This window comes from Balaenoptera borealis (assembly GCF_965194805.1).
Source record: "Balaenoptera borealis genome assembly, chromosome: 5".
NCBI classification, from domain to species: Eukaryota; Metazoa; Chordata; class Mammalia; order Artiodactyla; family Balaenopteridae; genus Balaenoptera; species Balaenoptera borealis.
The window spans coordinates 13,448,473-13,469,901 of NC_138862.1; the positions used below are offsets into that span (position 1 = coordinate 13,448,473).

Sequence of the window (21,429 nt, forward strand, 5' to 3'; positions counted from 1 at the left end):
ACAGCCCCACATGGCTACTCTGAAGTTTTTTGAGCAGCTGATCTTTGTCTACTGTATTGTTTATGAAGGGAGAGGGCTCCCTAAACAACTTTTGTATATTTGAAGCAAGGTAGCAAGGCACTGTAATGTATATTTGTGGAAGGATTCGCCAAAGTTTAAGAATGATGAAGTTTGGGAGTTTTTAAGTCATCCACAGTAATGCAATAGATACAATCAATGTTTAAAACTTAAGATATGCTTTTAGGTGTTTATGTTTCATTTACTAATTTATACTCACAATTAAAATTTTAAATTAGGGATTTTATAAATGTTAACATTTTCAGTTTTAATCCCATGCTTTTGTATAGATCTAGTCATTACAACTTTGTGGGGAGAAAAATAGGTATAGATAAAATATATAATATATGAGATAATTTTTTTTCTTCTAATCAGATGATTTTATATCCTGGAACAAATTTTTATTTCTTTGATTGACGTCTGGAAGGAACTATTTAATTCATGAAAATGTTTTATGGGGGCTTCCCTGGTGGCGCAGTGGTTGAGAATCTGCCTGCCAATGCAGGGGACACGGGTTCGAGCCCTGGTCTGGGAGGATCCCACATGCCGTGGAGCGACTGGGCCTGTGGGCCACAACTACTGAGCTTGCGCGTCTGGAGCCTGTGCTCCGCAACAAAAGAGGCCGCGATAGTGAAGAGGCCCGCGCACCGCGATGAAGAGTGGCCCCTGCTCGCCACAACTAGAGAAAGCCCTCACACAGAAACGAAGACCCAACACAGCCAAAAATAAAAACATAAATAAATAAAAGATTACTATTAAAAAAAAGTTTTATGGCCAACTTTGGTTGGACACAAAGTTTAGTGAGGCATAGTAAAAGTGATTTTGAAACCTGGCATCTGTGCTAGTAAAGTAGAGTAATGGCATGGATAAAATATTTGGCATTTCCTAAAATCACATCCTGACCTATTTCTCGAACAAGTGAAAAGGAAGGAGTTGAGGATTGATTGCAGTTCAGTGAATCAAAATGGAGGTAAGGAATAAAAAATGACGTGTTGTAGTAAGTGGAGCTGAAGGAGTTAAAAGCCCTGATTCGGGGGAGGCAGCCTTGGTTCTAAAGTAAAAAGTTTGAGTGAAGGGTAGACCCTTGGAAATTGTAAGGGAGTTAGTGTTAGATGAAGAATAAATTAGGGCATACTTTGAAGCAAGGTAGCAAGTGAGTTTTCAGAAATTAACTACTTAGAAAATTAGTCCTGCCAGCAGCAAATGGTAATAGAATTAGGGGCTGGTGATATAATTAAAAAGTGATGAAGTTTAAACTCCTGTTTGCTATATTACTATATTCTATTTTTGTAAAGCACGTAGAAATGTAAGTAGTTAACTTGAAAGTGGTTTCATATTTAATATTAACAGTATATATTTGAACTTTGTGTATTTTGTAAAGCATTTCTCTAAATTCTGGAACCAGGAGAAAAGTTTATGTGTTTGTGGGAAAGTGTAGTAAGGTAAAGAAATGTAGACCGAAGTATGAAAATATTTTTAAACTCTTTGAACTTGAGAATATTATTTGCAGCTTTGTTGTTTGTGAAAATATCTGGTTTGGAAGCTTTAGAAGTCTGAAAAGTGAATTTTATGGAGAAATAAATAGAACTATTTTGTAGTGTTTAAGTCTAAAGACCTCGCTCTGTAGGAGCAGGAGAACAGTACAGTTTCTTTTTCTCATCTCTGTTTTAAAGAGCCATGTAAATTTGCTCTGTTGTTAGGTATATTTTGTATTAATGCCAGACCTGTCTTGTCTCCAGACATTGCTCTAAGCAAGTGGAAGATTGGTTAATTATTTGCGTTTCAAAGGATTTGACTCTCTGGAAAGTAAATACAGTTTACATGGGAGTAAATCATATATCAGTAATTAAAAGGGATGCTTTCTTTAATGCACAGATGTCAAAAATATATTTAAGAAATTTTTCCGATTTGGGTTTTATATGCACAAAGGCTTCAGTTATAAAGATTTAAAATGGCAAATTTTATTTTTAAAATTTTGTTTTAGCAATTTTGAAAAGTTGTATTAAAGGTTTACAAGGCATTGATTTAAACATAACTGTTAACTTCAAAGACACGATTTACTCCACGGACAAGTTGTACCTGATAATGATGATTCTGTATATTTATTTACAGTCAAGTTGGAGAAATGCATTTTTGTGTCTCAGACACAAAGTTTTTCATTGTTAATCCATGAATTTTAATTTTTTCATTTTAAAATTAATGCAAATTTTGGGACTTCCCTGGTGGTCCAGTGGTAAAGAATCCGCCTTCCAATGCAGGGGACGCGAGTTCGACCCCCGGTCGGGGAACTAGTATCCCACATGCTGTGGGGCAACTCAGCCTGCGCACCACAACGAAGATCCCAAGTGCTGCAACTAAGACCCGAAGCAGCCAAAAAAAATAAAGAAAATAAATAAATTAAATAAATATTTTTTTAAAAAGAATGAGAAATCACAACAAAATAAAAAAAACTTTAAAAATAAAGTTTATAAAAACAAAAAAATAAAATTAATGTGAATTAGGTAAATTTAAGCTAGAAAATAAGAAAGTATTCTACCAAATACCATTAACATTTTAGAGTATATCAGTATTTTTTTCCCTTCCACTTGTGTTTGGAAACTTTATATATGGTTACCAGATCTTTTTAATAACATGAATTATTTTCTAATTTTAAAAGTCATCTTGGGAAATTTGGGAACATCTGATTGTTGTAGATTTCTAAAAGTGGAATTGTTGGTTTAAAAGATATGGACTTTTTTAGTTCTTTGCTTCATGCTAATCTACACTCATGCCAGTTAGATAATTGAAGAACTGTATCTCATTGTCTTAATTTATACCTTTTTGACTATTGATAAGACTGAACATTTTTTTTCTATATTTATTAATTAGTTTGGGGTTCTCTTTGTTAATTGAGCTACTCTCCTCTGTGCAGTTTTCAGTTTTATTTTATCTCTTACTGTTTGTATGTGCTATTGATTAACTCATATGCAATATTCTGCTTTCAGGTAGAGTGGCATAATGATACTTGTCTAGCATGTGCTTGGCTTGCAGCTCCCCTTTCCCTGCGTGCCCCATCTCTCTCTCTCTCCCTCTCCCTCTCTCTCCCTCTCCCTCCCTCTCCCTCTCCCTCTCCCTCTCCCTCTCCCTCTCTCTCTCTCCCTCTCCCTCTCCCTCCCTCTCCCTCTCTCTCTCTCTCTCTCTCTCTCTCTCTCTCTCTCTCACACACACACACACACACACACACACACACACCTGTTCCCCCCCATCACATTAAATGCCCAGTATTAAGGCATAAAATGAGATGCCAGGTAAGAAGGGACTGTAAACTATCCCTTACCTAATTGTTCTAGCAGTAAGTATTTTACGGAGCTATCTTCAGGCTATAATTAGATGGACAAAAAAGCATCTCTGCGGAGATGATGATTTTAAAAGATTTTTCCACTAAGTTTTCTTCTGTTAAATTTAATGTGTACTTTTATAAAATATATTTTACAAGCAAACATTTAAGTTATGTTGGCTTTAACTCTTGATTTGGTTGAAGCCAGTGTATCAGATTTGATGAGTCAAATGAACGAAAGATGAGAGAAGACTGTAGACTTGAACACTTTGATATCTTCATCTGTCAGAAGGGAGATTTGAGTACCAGCCTGTTACTGTGAGTGTATGTATTTCTTTTTGGAAGCATTCAGATTTTTTCCTTAAATTGAACTTTGTAATTAATTAATAACAGGAGCTTAAGCCAGAATTTGTCATCTTGGAGGTCATAATAGCAAAGGAAGGAATACTAGATATAATCAGTATAATTCATTATAAAAGAAAGTTAAGGAAAGCAAATACTTAAAAGTTTAAGGGGGGGGGGGGATGATAGGAGTAAGTATCCCATTGAAAGAGATTCTATCTAGAGATATCTAGTCACTAGGAGCCAGAACAGATTCTCACAGGCCAAATTAAACATTTTTCTTTTGTAAAGTTTGTCTAGTGATGACTCTAAACCAAATATTTCAGAAAGATATTTGTCATGATTTCATCATGAATAAATTTTAAAAATACATAGATAGGATGAGAGTATTGTTAAGTGAATTTTAGCTGACTGGCAGGGCCCAAGGAATATCAGATAAGGTCATCCTACAAGTAGGTCCTGTTCTTTTTAGTTTTTAAAAAACCATGGTGTTGGAGGAATGCCATATAAAGTAGGTTCATGAAATTTACAAACTGATTGGAATAGCTGCTACAATGAAAACAGAAAATCATTTCCAGACTACCTAAGTAGATTGAAAGGGCTGTCAGAAACCAACATAAAGTCAACATGAAGATCTAGTTTTGATAAAGATTCCAGTGAAAACAGTCTGAGGGTTTCAGTTGATTATAAATGTGAGTTAATAATGAATTAAGCACTATTTTTAAAAAATAATAAATGATCTTCCCTACCCCAGGATGTCCATGTTCTGAATCCTAGAACCTGTGAATATGTTTCCTTACCTGGCAGAAGAGACTTTGCAGATGTGATTAAGGGTTTGAGTTGAGATAATTATCCTGCATTATCTGGATGAACCCAGTGTAACCCCAAGGGTCCTTCCTTGAGAGAGGCAGGAAAGTCAGGCAGAGAAAGTGCTCTGACAGTGGAAGCAGAGGTTAGGGAAGAGAGAAGATGCTATGCTGCCAGCTTTGAAGATGGAAGAAGCAGCTATGAGCCAAAGGAATTTAGGCACCCTTTGGCTAGAAAAGGCAAGAAATAGATTTTGACCTAGAGCGCCCAGAACGAAGGCAGCCCTGCCAACACCTTGGTTTCAGACTAGTGAGATTCTTTTTTTTAAACAAGGTACGGTTTTATTTATTTTTAAATTTATTTATTTATTTATTTATTTTTGGCTGTGTTGGGTCTTTGTTGCTCCGCGCAGGCTTTCTCTAGTTGCGGCGAGCGGGGGCTACTCTTCCTTGCGGTGCACGGGCTTCTCATTGCGGTGGTTTCTCTTGTGGCGGAGCACGGGCTCTAGGCGTGCAGGCTTCAGTAGTTTTGGCACACAGGCTTAGTTGCTCCACGGCATGTGGGATCTTCCCGGACCAAGGCTCGAACCCATGTCCCCTGCATTGGCAGGCCAGATGCTTAAACACCACGCCACCAGGGAAGTCTGGAGATTCTGACTTCTGGAAGTGTTGTTTTAAGCTAATGTGTTACTGCAGGAATAGGAAACTAATACAAAAGACAATCCACTAGATTCTACAGGAATATATCTGGGCCCTGTTTATTTTGGTTTATCATACTTAAAAGGAATTAGCCAGGATAGTCGGATCTAGAAATCACATCATTTGGCTAATAGTTGAAGAAGATAAGAGAAAGGGAAACATGCTTGGTTATATTTATTTTATCACATGAGAAAGATCACTGTTGTTCTGTGCTCCAGAGGCAAAACTAGAACAGGAGAGGGAGGGAAGGTTATCAGAAGGGAGATTTGGGGTCAGTACAAAGAAGACTGCTGTAACCATTGGGGCAGGTTAGTTATGAGTTATTAAGCCTGTGGACTAATATGGGACCTGCCAGGTGTATTGTGAAAGCAGTTCTGAATTTGGTATGAGTACTGGATTACGTACTAAGGTGCTATACAGCTTTAAAACTCTTTGATACTACTGCATTTTCAGTATAGAGAAAATTTCTCTAAATTCAGTTAGCACTTGAATAGTAGATGTAATACAAAAAAGGTATTATGGTAAACCATAACAAAAAATTAAACTCGAGGTGTGTGTCAAGATTCCCAGGGCGTTATATACCTCTATTTACTGAGCCATTTATATGTCAGGTACTAGGCTAAGAGATTTATATACATTATCTCATTTAATCCTAACAGTCTTATGAGGTGAAATGAGTACTACTAATCCTTTTTTTCAGATTTCAGAAGTCCTTGAAATTTAGAAAAGGTTAACTAAACTTGTCAAAGTTTATACTGTTAATAAATAGCAGAGTATCATGTTACTTTGACTAACCCCCAAACACTATGAATTCTACAGGTGTCATGGGCCAAATATGCTCCTTCCTTATCTTCTTTTGAAACTGTTCTTTATTGATATAAGGGATCATTGTGCGTGATTCTTCATAATTTTTAGAATACTTTGTAAATCAGGCACCCAACAGAACAGTGTTCATATTTAGTATTTTCTAATAGTTATTTAGCTGGTGACAGCAAAAAGACAAACTCATATCTGTTGCTGACAAGTATTTTTTTCTTACTAAGGCTTTCTAAGGAGGTTTTGTACCTTTTGGGTCCTACTGCTGCTATTATTTTATATAAGAGAATTGCATGGTTTTCTCTGGCTGCTTTGACACATTTGTTTTCTTTGACAGATTACATTAATTCTGAATGCAGATATGTAATAACAGGGAGAACACTGCACCTAGTGATGTTTATTGAGCACTTGCCCTGTTGCAGATGATATACTAGTCGTTCCATACACAAAAACTAATTTATAGCATTTGACCTTGCCAAATACCTTTAATTTCTGTTATTTTCCTGGTGTTCCTTTGTGCAACCCCCTTCTCTGTACCACATTGAAATACTTGGTATACCCTAGTTAATTATACCATCTTTGTTCTCGTCTTACTCATCCTCATGGCTTTGATTCTGTGACCTTTCAGTTTCTAGCAGGACCTCTTCTTTGTTCAAGATGCATTTTCCAGTCTGCTGAAATCTCTACCTGAATATTCAGTAGGCATGCCAAATTAAACTCAGTATGTCTCATCATTATCCCTGAATCAATACAATATACGTATAGACAGGCACAGATGCCTACTTGATATTTTGTCTGTATTCCCCATCATAGTTAATGGTCTCTGCATGTATTTAGTCAATAAGCAGCATTGTATAAGGAGATGACTATGCTATTAAGGACTGTAAGCTTTAAAATCAACAAATTCTAGGCCAGACCCATTCCCTGGGCATCATCACAAAATAGGTGTAACAGTCTATGTTAATTGTTAATATGATTAAATAAGATAACGTACCACCAAAGGTAATTCTTCCTTATACCTAAGCACTCAGTGTTGGTTCCCTCCTCTTTTCCTGAGTTGTGCCTTCTTTAGTGGAATAAACACCCTTCCTCTGTCTCTTAGATGGTAGCACTTGAATGCTCTCTTGCTGTTCTATTGCCTGTAGCCTGTATTTTAATTTTTTTAAGTAAATTATGATTTAAGTATAGACTGTGGAGTGTTTCATCAGAAGATAACAGTGGTCTGTCTTCTGTGCTCAGTTGTCTGTTTTGTTTTGTTTAATATGGGGAGTTCCCTACTGCGGAAATAATCAAGAAGTGCTATTTGGGACATTAAATGAATATTAGCTCTGGCTTAGGCTTCATTGAAATATGATTCTCTAAGCTTTTAATGGCCAGAGAAGTAGTTCTCACTGTTGCTTATTCTTTTTTTTTTTTTTTTGGCTGTGTTGGGTCTTTGTTGCTGCACGTGGGCTTTTTCTCGTTGCGGCGAGCGGGGGCTACTCTTCGTTGTGGTGCTCGGGCTTCTCACTGCGGTGGTTTCTCTTGTTGTGGAGCACAGGCTCTAGGCGCGTGGGCTTCAGTAGTTGTGGCACATGGGCTCAGTAGTTGTGGCTCGCAGGCTCAGTAGTTGTGGTGCATGGGCTTATTAGCTGCTCTGCGGCATGTGGGATCTTCCCAGACCAGGGATTGAACCCATGTCCCCTGCACTGTCAGGCGGATTCTTAACCACTGTGCCACCAGGGAAGTCCCACTGTTGCTTATTCTTAAGATCCATGTGTAAACTTTTTTGTATCCCCTTTCTCTGCTTTAAGGTCCAGAGAAGGAAATAGAACCACGGTAATAAACAACTGTCTTAATAACTTTTATAAGTTAGAAATGGGCAGAACATGCCCTTTTATAAAATGTGTGCTGTATATCTCATGCAGTGTTGATATTTTTCAGTTTGTGTTGAAGTTGAAATATTTTAAATCATTTTGTATTTTCTCATTGGTTTTTATAGTTTCAAAGATTACCATCTCCTTTCTAATTGTTTTTCAATTAGTGAGCCTTTATTCTCAAGGAGAATTTTAATTATGTTGGTAAATAAAATGATAAAGAATGACCTTATTTACTTAATCCCTTTTTAAAAAATGAATTTCTCTGTTAATATCTTTGTGTTTTTCCCATTTTCTGTATCTTAGTATTATTTATGGAAAAATTCTACCTTTCTCTGCTTAGGCAGAGTATGTATCTGGTTCTTATATTGATTATATCTTTCATTGCATACTTTTTCTAAAAATTACTGTTACCGTTGTCTGTAGTCCATTGTGTCTGTAGTTTTGAAAAGCTGTGAAAATTCTGTTGCCAGGGAATTTAAGGTATGTTGCCAGGTAGGGCTATTTATTCTGGGAAAGGAGACTTTTGTTCTTTAGGGTAGCCTCTTAGTAGTGGTCTAGTAAAGATGGTCTATGTCTTAGGGGTTCCATATTTGAAATACCAACATTAATTAGAAAGAAATGGAAACATGGTTCATATAAGGTTGATAATGCTCAGGAAGCCCTGAAACTTATTTCAAGATGTATTTTTAGAAGAGTATGTGTGTGTCTATGATTAAAACAAAACAAAAACAAGAATTTAAGAAACTAGATATAAGCTTAATGTCTTTTATCTTTGTAACCCTCTATGGGCTGTCATTATATCTTGGTTGGATTTAAACTTTAGGGGGAAGGAGTATGTATGTGTGGTTAAGTCTCCTGTGAGCACCTGATTGTTGGATTTACTGTAGTGAGATTTGTTAAATATGGTGTCATTTTTATTCCTGACTAAATCAAGAAATTGTGAATTCAAGCTTTATAATGGCATGTTAAATTTCTTGCCTGATGTAATACATGTGTTTCTCCAAATGAAAGTTAGAATTATTTGAAGTTCTCCAAAATCTCAATGAGGTTTGGAATGAAATATTAAATATTGAGTCACAGTATTGCTGTTTTCAGTACAGGAACATGGTGTGTTTGTTTCCATTCAAATCATTTTTGAGTTCTCCAGTAAAGTTTTGTAATTTTTTCTGTTACAGATTTTATAAATAGTTTACCTTTTTCCCCCTTTTTTGCTACTTTTAATATGATTTTTTCCCATTGTATTTTCGAAGTGGGGATGCCAGTATGTAGGAAAGCTCTTGTTTTTCTTTGCTAGACGAATTATTAAACTTAGTTCCAAAAATTTATTATTCTTTTAGTTAATATATTACAAATATATTTGTAGAACTGAAGGATTAACCTCTAATTTTACTTGTAATTAAACCATTTTTTTCCCCTTTTTCTGTTTTTTAAGCTCTTTTCACTTATGGATATGAAACCTCCCATCTCTCGAGCCAAGATGATTCTCATCACGAAAGCTGCTATTAAAGCTATTAAGGTAAGAGTAAAAGAAATATATTTAATTTGGAAAATGTTTTTGAAATTTTGAAAATGTTATTGTTAAATGTGAGAATTCATCTTGTGAATTAGTTCAGGCCTGAATCGAAGAACACTAACCAGGTTTTGCTGAAAGTACATAATAATACAGTATGGTGCATCTACATTGTAACGTATTATTTCAAAACCTGTTTTGTTGTTAGTATTTCCCCTTTATATTTTTTAGCTTTACTGAGGTATAATGGACAAATTCAGTAATATCATGTAACAGAACACGATTTGATATACGTGTACATTGTGAAATGATTACCTCAATTAAGCCAATTGACACGTCCATCACCTCACATAATTGCCTTTTTTGTGTGTGGTGCTAAAAAAAAGTTGAACTCATTGAAGTAGAGAGTAGAATGGCAGAGGGTTTTTTGTTTTTTTGTTTTGTTTTGTTTTCATTTAATTCTTATCATAAATCAGTGGAGTATTAGCTTCATTTTTATTTAAAAACCTTGGACTTCATGAAATTCAATGTCTTACCCAGTCACACCTTAAATAAGTGAGTCTCTTTAAAAACTGCGTTATTTAGTTCCAGTTCCACTGTTCTTATCCCTCTCATAAAGTTCCTTGATAAACTACTTTATGAAGATTTACTGATTAAAAATCTAAGAAAAGGACCTTGTGTTTGGGGGAATTTTTGTAGTTTTCTGTTTTAGTTTGTAGTTTCTTTATGATTTGTTAAGATTTTTTCAGTTGTTGACTACAGGTTGACTATGGATTATTTCCCATGTTTTTTTCAGTATTATCTTGGGAATTAATTCAAATTGTGCAAATTTCAAGATTTTTACGTATTTTCTAATTACAGGAAATGTATAAGTATGTAAACTGCATAATGATTTTCTTTTCATTCTTTTCAGCTTTATAAGCATGTAGTTCAAATAGTAGAGAAGTTCATCAAAAAGGTAATTATCCATTTATTTATTACCTCATTTTAGTTGTGATCAGTATTTGTAATTTACTTTGTAAATTGTAATTTGGATAATTGCTTCTAAAGCCACTCTACAGAAAAGTTGTCACTAGAAGTTCTTTTTAATCACTAGAGTTTTTTTTGTTTTTTCCTAACAAAACAAAAATTTATACCAGTACTATTGATTGAGCACTTACTATGAGGTAGGATTCAACAACAGTTTCTTCTCTACTGAACAGGACTCTTCCTTGAGCCTGATGTGCCTCCTCTCCCTTTTGCCCTGTCTACTCTCTTGACATTTAACTCATCTTGGAGTACTTCAAATGAAATCACTTCGTAAAGTTTTTCCAACTTGCCCCTGCTCCCATCATAATTAAACAGTTTTTCAGTTCTACAGTTATATGGTGTGATTAGCACACGTCTTTCTCAGTAAAAGACTGAGAACAGAGGCTTACTTAGACATCCTTGTCTTCTCCCCCAACCTGGAGCTGTGCCATGTAGTACACACTAATAAATGTGTGTGGAAGTGTCTCTGGTCCATGGCCATTTAATACTGGCTGAGAGACAGGAGTTAGAGCTCCAACAGACCAAAAAGTATAGTCAATAGAGGTTTTTATAGTAGCAAATCAAAGTACCAGTAAATAAAACGGAAAAAAAATTAAAATTACCTATATGCCAGCACCCCAGTTATGATGAATATTTACTCATGTTTTAGTATGTACATGTACATTTATAAAAGGAAAATGGAGACATAGGCTGATGGATAACCTGCTTTTCCCACGGAATTTATTATAAACATCTACAAAGTGTTCTAACATATGATTGTTTTTCACGATTTACTGAGCCAATTCCCTATTACTGGACATTTCACTTCAGTGGCTAGCCTTGTGGAAAAAATTCAGAGGCATCTTAATTGTTTTCCTTAGGATAAATTTCTAGAAATAGACTTGATGGATCAAATAAGGGCTTTACTTTTATTGCTAAATCATCTTTCATAAAGGTTGTACCACCAGAAATGTGTGCAGGTGTCTGTCTATTCATTTTACCTTGTCAATTTGAAAGGCGAAAAATGACCTCTCCTTTTAGTTTTTGTTTCTCTGGTACTGTACTTTAATAGAATTGAAATTGATATGTTGTTAAAATGATCTCCTTGATAATTTTAAAAGGTAAAAATTATTTTTTGAGCAGGATGTGAATTACAGCAGAGATTTATCCATAATTAGTGGATTTGTATGGAGGTGGCTTAGGGATTGGTAAAGTACTGTTGATTTTGGGAAGTTGTGCGTGGGGAGACAGAGGGATCAGAGAAAAGTAAAATATTGGGGGTCTGAAGTATCAAGAGAATGGCAGTTCTGTACAGACCTGTGGGAAATTTGACAAGCTAGCCAGTGAGAACTAAACATTCAAGTAGTTTCTAAGTAGAAGTAATTCTTGGATACATAGTTTCATAAAAGTGAGATTAATGGGTGTCAAATTGTGATTTGCTTTTCCTGTATTGAATTTACATCTTTAATCTTTGTAGTGTAAACCAGAATACAAGGTTCCGGGATTATATGTAATCGACTCAATTGTGAGACAGTCTCGTCATCAGTTTGGAACTGATAAAGATGTTTTTGGGCCAAGATTCTCTAAAAACATAACTGCCACATTCCAATATTTGTATCTTTGTCCATCTGAAGATAAGGTATAGTTTATAATTTTTAAATTAAGTTTGTATTCTTGTTTTGTTTTTGTTTCTACTTAAATCTATTTAAATGTATATTAGATATTTAAAGCCTACTGTATTACTAGAAAGATAATCATAAACTTGAAACAAAACCCAGTTTTTTCTATAGTAGTCATATCTATTTTCTTAGGAAGTCCTTCAGGAATGTTGTATTGTTGAAATATAAAAGGAACACAATCTTGCTTTAAGAAGACATTGTTGGAAAGATTTCTTGTGGTTGAATGGTAAAGAAATTCTGCAAGTAGAGGAGAGCAATGCTTATCTCAGATTGTTGCTTATTCCAAAAGGAAGGGACCAATAATTGATGGCTTTCCCCAGCATATAGAGCTGCTAGAGCGTAAATGGTATTCATTAGCAATCAGACTACAGTATTTAATTCCTCACATTTATAGCTGGTTTTACTATGTACTATAAAAAGATAGAAAAACATTATAGACAGAAAACTACATTCCAATAGGTGGGAGAAATGCACTGGTAAACTCAGAATAATGAAGACTGGAGACTACAGTAAACGGCATATAAATTTGAGTGTTATGGATTCTGTATTTATATTCTTGAAGGAATGCTCTTGTGGGGAAAATATACAAGAGAAAAGAAGATCATTCCTTGAGTAGGAAATAAGCGTTACAACCATGAATAACACGTTTTCTCTGGATCTCCTTCATATTTACTAGTCCACAAAACAATTTACCTAACAATTACAGGCCAATAATTGTCTTAAATATTTTAACTGTTATAGTCATCCTGGAAAATTCTTCACTTCTCTAAGATAACTGGTTGTTTTTTTTGTTTCTTTGTAATCATAAGTAAAATATAATGGAAACTTCAGATACATTTTTAAGTATTATAATGCATTTCTTTTGATTCTCTAGGTTATATTTCTTTTCTCTTTCTTTCCCCCCTCTGTTTCTTACTCTAGATTGCACTACTGAAGAAAGGTCAGTTAGTGTAATTTAACCAGGTTGTAATTCTGATGATAGATTTTTTTTCTGTTTATGAAACAGATATAGCATGGAAATATTAGCCTGGGGTGTTTTTTTTTTCCTCCTCTTTTTGTAAGAGGTATAATAAATTATTTATGCAAATATTTATCGTATATTCATGTTTTCTCACACATAACAGAGTAAAATAGTTCGTGTGCTGAACCTTTGGCAAAAAAATGGAGTATTCAAAATTGAAATTATTCAACCGCTTTTGGACATGGCAGCAGGAACCAGTAATGCCGCCCCAGTAACAGAAAATGTTACTAATAATGAAGGTATGGCAGGTGTATCTGTGAGCTTAGAAGATGGTATAATTTTTTGTGCATGAAGTGTTTGGAGTCTATTTATAGTGATGGAAGTTTTCTATAAGAAAGAAACTTGAGTTTACATCTTGGAAGGTATAGTTTTCTTCCCATAATTCTTATTTCTAATAAAAGTATTCAGTGCTTGTTACAGTATAGGCTGTATTACCATAATCTGTATTTTTTACTGTATGTTAAACTAAATGGAGCATTATTTTAGTGAAGAAGCTTAATGGAGATTAAAAGGAATATTTATGAGTTAAAGTTTACTGAGGGCGTAATGATCTTTTCTTTATTAGGTTCACCTCCACCTCCTGTTAAAGTTTCTTCTGAACCCTCACAAGCCACTACAAACTCCATACCAACTGTACCACAGTTGCCCAGCTCTGATGCTTTTGCTGCTGTGGCCCAACTGTTTCAGACAACTCAAGGTCAACAGGTAAACTGCCTATCCAAAGATTAAATTGTTTGCAGTTAGGTACTGTTGTCAGTTCTTATTTTTCATTCCTAGTTAATGAGCACATTGTGGGGAGGAAATATTTCTACTTTTCAACTAGAAAGGCCTTTACTAGGAAGGGAAGGGATACTACATAGGGATAATAGGGGAAATGTGGGAAAGGTGAAAAACAAGGGAACAGCACACTGAGAAATAGCAGTACCCCTTTGGAGAGAACTGCGGAACTGCTGAGCGGTGGTATTGTTGCTCACAGTTCTAGCATTTCCAGTTGATTTTAAAATTATTTGAATTGGTGGAGATGATTTTTTTTACTCTTTTTTAGAAAACATATTTACCTTGTTCACAATTCAGTGTATTTTCTCTTTTCTCTGACCATCATTTTCTACTGTTGGGGTATCAGCATACATTTTTAAACTTAAGTGATACATCTTATATCCCTGATACATTCATTCACAATAAACTTAACCGTTATTAAAAGGTTGGTTCCTTTTTCCAGTTTACTCTGTGCCTATGCTATTTTGAGTCACCATTAAGGTTTTTTTTTTTAGTAAATTAACTTTTGATACTGTGATTATACTTTATTATGTGGTTTATCAGTCTTCCCATTCTTTAAGCTTCAGCAGATCCTTCAGACTTTTCAACAGCCTCCAAAACCACAGTCTCCCGCCATTGACAATGCTGTGATGGCTCAGGTTCAGGCTATCACAGCTCAGTTAAAGACAGCTCCTACACAACCACCTGAACAAAAAGCTGCTTTCCCCCAACCTGAACAAAAAACTGCATTTGACAAGGTATGCTTCTCTCACATAACCCACCCCATTGTTTACATCTCTCAACTTGGAATGTGGAAGTTACCCCTTCTCTAGCTTCTCTGGCTTGTTCATTTTGTTGTTTTGTGATTTGAGGGATTTTCCCCCTCGACATCAAAACATTGATTATTATTCCTGGTTAAAAATCTAATATATACTCATTGCACAATTTTCAATATAAAGGAAAAGTAAACAGTGTAAAGGAAAGTAAACAGGGGAACATTCACCATTAACCCCCATACGTGAAGGTAACTACTGTAACATTTTGCTGTATATCTTTTCAGAATTGATTTCCTGGATATATGCTTTTCTTTTTTGGTCATTATATATGTGTGTGCATATATAAAAATATGTGTGTGTTTTTAGTATATATATACACATATATATACATACACACTGTTTCTAACTTGCTTGTTTTGATCTTAATCCTCTTGTCTCTTTGTTGTTGTTAAGGTAAATAGATGTAAATCTACACATTTACTGAGTGCTTATTAGGAGTATTCCATTACATGGACACATCACAATTTAACCATTCCCCTATTGATAGACATTTAAGTTGCTTTCTGTTTTCTGCTGTTAAAAACATTAGTTACCGTATGTATAATATGAGGGTTTGGTTTGGTTGAGTGTCTTCCCAACTTCTCTGTTGGGCCTTCGTTATGTTTAAGGAGCTGCCACTAAGGATATAGGTGTGCTGAATATGCACAGCTTAGAGCTTCCTGTTGAAATGTTAGCCCAGACAACTCCACTCTTGTCTGTTTATGTCATGTCTATTTACTGGATTTATGACTATATACAATTTCATCTCATTTTACAAGTTGCAGTGCAAAAACCACAAAAGTTTGAAAATCCTAGAATGAAGTATCTTTTAGTTTAATCATCTCTAAAATTTTTGATTCTTTCTAACATTCTAAGATACAATAACTTTATTGCTGGTAGTCCAAATTAAGAATCCATATGGTAATTACTGCTTGTTATTCTATCTTAGTGATTTATGAATGACTACTTATTAAAAGAAGGTTGGATAAAATTTTTGAGTACAAAAGAAATACATGCTTTTAGGGAAAAAAATGCAAATAATACCGAAAGTTCTAAAGTAAAAAGGGAAATCAGTTCCACTCTGCTTTGAACAGATTTGTGTATGTTCCCATCCATATGTGAACATAAATTGTTATGTATTGTGGTTTTGTTTTTTAGTCTTCTGTGTTGTGTTGTGATTAGGAAAACTCTCTGAACTTGTATTAAAAATTCTCTTTCTTCTAGTAGTTTTATATTTTTGCTTTTCATGTTTGTCTCAATCTATCGAGAACCTATTTTAGAATATGGTTCAAGATAGTTAAATCTTTATGTTTTGGAAATAGCCAATTCTCACAATTTTTGTCATACGTTTAATTCCCATTTGTTTCTGTGTCTGTCACTGGACACTGTTCTGTCCCACTAATATCTTTGTTTATTTCTGCAACATAACAGTTTAAACACTTGCAACTTGTGTTTCATTTCTAGATGTGTTCTCTGCCCTTACTCTTTTTCAGGCATTCTTTGGCTATTCTTGGGCATATGTGTTAGGCTTCTCCAGAGAAGCAGAACCAGTTATACACACAGACACACAAAGGGGAGAAAGGGAGGGATTTTCTTTAAGGAATTGGCTCACACAGTTGTTGAGGCTGGCAAATTTGAAATTTGTAGGTCAGAGTGGCAGGCTGGAAATTCAGGTAAGAGTTAACGCTGCAGTCATGAGTCTGAATTCTGCAAGGCAAGGTTTTCATGTTGCTGTCTTGAGAATGCCTTCTTTGGGAAACCTAAACCTAAGTCCTTGCTCTTAAGGCCTTTGATTGGTTGAGGCACACCCACATTATGGAGTGTATTTCTTTATTTATAGTCTACTAATTTAAATGTTAATCACTTTCTTTTCCCTTGCTGCACCATGCAGCTTATGGGACCTTAGTACCCAACCAGGGATTGAACCCGGGCCCTGAGAACACAGAGTCCTAACCACTGGACTGCCAGGGAATTCCCAGTGTTTTCTTTGTTTTGTTTTGTTTGTTTGTTTTGGCCACGCACATGTGGCTTGCGGGGATCCCCGACCAGTGATTGAACCTGGGCCCATGGCAGTGAAAGTGCAGGGTCCCAACCATTGGACCGCCAGGGAATTCCCTGTTAATCACATTTTTAAAATACCTTCACAACAACATCTATATTAATCTTTGACCAAACAACTGGGTACCATAACCTGGCCAAGTTGACACATATAATTGATCATCACAGGATACTTTACCAGATGAACTTTAGCATAAATTTTTATGAATTTATAGGTTAATTTAAGAAGTACTGATAATTTCTTATACAGAATCTCAATGTATTAGATTTTTAATATGTCTTACACATTTCTTGTGTCATTTATTCTTAGATGTTTACTCATTTTTCATGTTTAGTGTTTCATAACACTTTTGTTTAGTTAATGATGCCATACAGGGAAACTACTGATTTTTATTTTCTGTTGTAAATTATCATGGTATTAGAAGCTTAGTTTTCTAGTTGTTCTCTTAGATTTTCTAGGCTACTAAATTTGACTTTTCCCATTCAACATCTAGGCCTGTTTCTTCTTCTTTTCTTACTGTTCTGGTGGCTAGGACTTCCAAAAAAGAAATGTTGAGTAATAGCAGTGCTACTGACATGCTTATTTTGTTGTTAATTTGAATTGCAACTAATTCCTGTAGTGTTTTATCTTAAGTGGGTTGGCCAGTGTTTGTTAGTTACATTAAGTTTAGAAAAAGGAATTCTGTGCTTTTCCTTTGACTATAAAGGTCTATTTTAAGCTAGTCAAACAGCTGACTGGGAACAGTTTTTCTATTTTGGCTGCTTCATAGATCTTCAGTTTCCTAAAAAGCAACAGAAATGTCTTTTTAGATAGTAGAGATCTCAGTTTAATTTTTTAATTGCTTCAAATCTTCTCCCAAAGCAATAGGTATAAATCGTAAAACTTTAAGGAACATGTCTATATGCGATAAACTGCAAAGATCATAGACTTCGTGGTTTTTTTTGTAGACAGGTTAGACCCAAGTTTTAATTTTGGCTCCTGTCATTGACTCTGTCTTGATGTTGAGTTACAGTATTCACTGTGTATCACTGTAAAAGAGCTATGGTAGTACCTATATTTTTTTATTGCCATGAGGGTTAAGTAAGCTAATGTGCGTAAAGCAGCAAGGTGCCTGGGCCATGTTAGATCGCTCGGTTATAATAAGAACTTTTAGTAACGTGGCCTGGAATTATGAATAAAGAAACAGAAGTGTTGTCCAAGAAGGGGACTTCCTTTCCTAATTTAGAAATCTGTTGTCCAATAAAGTAGAACCAGAATTTCCAGGCAGAACTATCACAGAACAACACAAATTTAGAAATTTGAGGTTGGAATTCCATGAGCAGGAAGGGCACAGCCTGAGAGAAATGACTGCCTTGTTGGATGCCAGAGACTGAGGGCTTTGAGGTAGAAAAGACCATTGTCCACAGCCTAATTGTACATGTATTAACTGTACAGTCTTGGTTATGTTTCTTAATTACCTGAGCCTTAGTCTCCTTGTCTGTAAGAAGAAGAAACTATATCTACCTTGCATGCTTCTTTTGATGATGAAATACTGTGTATAATCTACCAAAACACAGTAGTGGTTGTGTTACTTTCATTCCTTTTTTTCTAATAAATGTAACCATATTTTAAATGGCTCTTCTTTCTAGACATGTGATCCTGTGAAGTGCACTGATTGGTTTTTTTGATTTTTTTGTTTTTGTTTTTTTTTAATGAAAGTTTCTGGTAATCTAAGGTGAGCTGTGAAGCTTTAAGAAAGAAGAAAGTGCACAGGTAGACTTTGCAGCCCTGTCTGTGCCATTCTCTTTTTTCTTTTTCATATTCTCGATCAAGCGGCATATGGACATTTTTCTATAGGCATTTATAATGATTGGATAAGATGGTCTTTCTTTTTGTACATTTTACAAAGCCGACTGAAAACGTGTACCCATTTTCACGTGTGCAAAGTTCCAAAAGTTTTTAGTCTAGGAAAATAAATGTTTGAGTAAAATCTTTCTATCACTAAATTAGTTATAAAATCATATAGAAAATAGTCAAAAAGAAAACACTGTACTTAGAATTGGGGAAGAAAAACAGAATTTTTTAAAGTGTCTTTTCAAAATGGCATTTGTGTAAAAATTGTCTATGAACTAGGGTCCTAAGAGGCATGTAGGAAGGTGAAATTGTACATGACAGCATTGTGGGATTATAGATGGTGGTGAATATCTGTTTTTATAAAGTTTTTTGTTCAGTGAATCACAGTCTGAATTTTAAAATGGAATATTGACATACATACCTATTCCAGAAGCTACTTGATAGATTTGATTACGATGATGAGCCGGAAGCTGTGGAAGAAGCAAAGAAAGAAGATGCTGCTGCTGCCGCCGCCGCCGCCACCACCACCGCCACCGCCACCGCCGCCACCACAGCACCTGCTGCTGCTGTTGCGCCCTCTGCACCTGCTGCTGCTGTACCTTCTGTTGCTGCGACCGCTGCTTCTCCTCCACAGGCACCCTTGTGAGTTGCTTTCATTGGATTCCTCAGCAGATAGAGATTTGATAGTCATTATAAGGCATAATGCAAGTAACACTTAATAACGAAATCATTTTTCATATAGTCGTTTAAAATTCTTTTTTTAAGTTGTGGCATTTGGGGTTTTCTTCTGAATGGAGAGGAGATCCTGTCAGATTTACAATAAAAAATGACTTTTGGGGAAAATGCTGTATTTAAGTTAATATAGGCAAATATATGATTCAGTAAAATGTTGATTATTAATAACTCCTGAACAGCATTCTTTAAGTTTCTGTAGTATAAATGTGGCTAAGATTCATGTGTTTTCGAATGGGTAAAAAGACTACTCATCTTTTTTAGTGGATTTCCTGGAGATGGCATGCAGCAACCAGCATATACCCAGCACCAAAACATGGATCAGTTTCAACCTCGAATGATGGCAATACAGCAGGATCCAGTGCACCATCAGGTAGAGGCATTTTTCTTATAGCTGAGTTTTAATAACTGAAGATCTATTCATTAGAGCATATGGGTTGCACTTCCCAGACCACTGTTACTTAGCAGTGTGCATGGCTAAATAGTACTATAGCTGCAGTAAAAGCTGTTGAGCACGTAACTGATTCGAGTTGCTTTTTGCTTTAATTAAAACACAGATGCTAAACATTACATGCTAATAATTTAATAGGCATTTTTGTTTAAATAGTTTAGAGAGAGATTGTGGTTCTATTTCAGGGAACTGGCCTGTTTAGTTATACAGCTCTTTCCCTTGTGAGAAACCTTTTTTTTTTTTTTTTTTCCTTTTTTCTTTTTTAATGTTGTGTGATTCAGTGCTTTAGAGGGCTTTCAGCTCTTCAACATTCAGGAATATAGTTTGAAATCTGCAGTAAAAGGAGCACAGTATACTGGAGAATTGAAGGAAGTTAATAAAGGTTTGTTCATTGGGTTTATTTTAGTAAATCCTCTAATTCAGAGTTTTCTAAACTTGACCATGCATCTAAATTATGGGGATAAGGAGGAAAAAATACAAATCCTGGGCTTCTGGTGCTACAGTCAATCTAGAGAATATTTATTTATTTATTTTTAGTTGTGTGACGATTCTGTTGTACAACCAGCCTTTGGGAAATACTACTTTATAGACTTACTTTAGAAAGTGTTCTAAGAAGTCTCTTCAGAATATATTCATTTTCTTGTCTGTATCATGTTCAGTCCATTCTATTTACAGGCATACATTGTTTTATTGTTCTTCACAAATCCTGCATTTTTTACAAATTGAAGGTTTGTGGCAACCATGTGTTGTCAGATGATTGTTAGCATTTTTTAGCAATAAAGTGTTTTTTAATTAAAGTATATGTGTTGGTTTTTTTAGACATAATGCTATTGCACACTTAATAAACTACAGTATAGTGTAAACATAACTTTTATATGCTCTGGAAAACCAAAAAATTCATGTGACTTGCTTTATTGCGATATTCGCTTTATTACAGTGGCCTGGAATCGAATCTGAGATGTGCCTGTATTTGGTCATATGAAATTGATATTGTGATTTTAATGACTTGCTGATGAATGAAGTCTGAAAAATATTTTGTAAGCCTGTTTAAAATACAAAGAAAACCTATGAACTTATTTCCTAATGTTTAACAATTACTGAAAGTTAATAATTTAGAAAGATATTTTGTGATACTATAATGACATTACATTTATACTTTTAATTCTATTAGCGTTGGAATGTCACATGTAGAAAATTGTTACACTGTGGCATAATACTCTCATTATTATGATATTTGAAACCCTAAATATCGAACCCTAAGTATTATGTATTACTGGTTCTCAAACCCTAGGCATGTTGGTTGAAACTCCCCATGGAGTAAAATGTTTAAAATAAACCTGAAAGTCAGTGCTTCTAGCCACTTTTCCTCCCCCCAAAGCTTAATTGCCTTTAAAGTTGAAGAGAGTTTGCGATAGAGAGTACCTCTGAGTTTAAGTTCAGTCCGTCACATTGCTTCCTCATATAAATGAAGTTATGTTTTTAAATTATAAAACCAGATCATGTAGTCATAATTTTAAAATGAGTTGTAGGATTTTTAACCTGTATTCTTGGATATATAACAATTCTTTGGATAAAGATTGTACCAATAGGAATTGTCAGTCATCGGTTGCGTGTCAGTTTTTCCTTGATCAAAATTTATTGAAGATATTTTAGTTTTATATGAAGTAACT

At 35.0% G+C, this 21,429-nt stretch overlaps 1 protein-coding gene across 3 annotated transcripts in view; it reads left to right on the plus strand.

Moving 5' to 3' along the window:
- SCAF4 (SR-related CTD associated factor 4) overlaps positions 1 to 21,429 on the plus strand; it is a 56,835-nt gene that overhangs the window by 11,818 nt on the left and 23,588 nt on the right. For 2 of the 3 annotated variants that reach the window (XM_082393666.1, XM_082393668.1), the window contains exons 2-9: positions 9,328 to 9,411; positions 10,319 to 10,363; positions 11,891 to 12,052; positions 13,217 to 13,352; positions 13,679 to 13,818; positions 14,451 to 14,627; positions 19,007 to 19,218; positions 19,573 to 19,681. In XM_082393666.1, coding sequence (XP_082249792.1) covers positions 9,328 to 9,411; positions 10,319 to 10,363; positions 11,891 to 12,052; positions 13,217 to 13,352; positions 13,679 to 13,818; positions 14,451 to 14,627; positions 19,007 to 19,218; positions 19,573 to 19,681 — 1,065 coding nt within the window. The remainder of the gene's footprint in view (positions 1 to 9,327; positions 9,412 to 10,318; positions 10,364 to 11,890; positions 12,053 to 13,216; positions 13,353 to 13,678; positions 13,819 to 14,450; positions 14,628 to 19,006; positions 19,219 to 19,572; positions 19,682 to 21,429) is intronic. The other variant, XM_082393667.1, reaches the window with a different exon arrangement.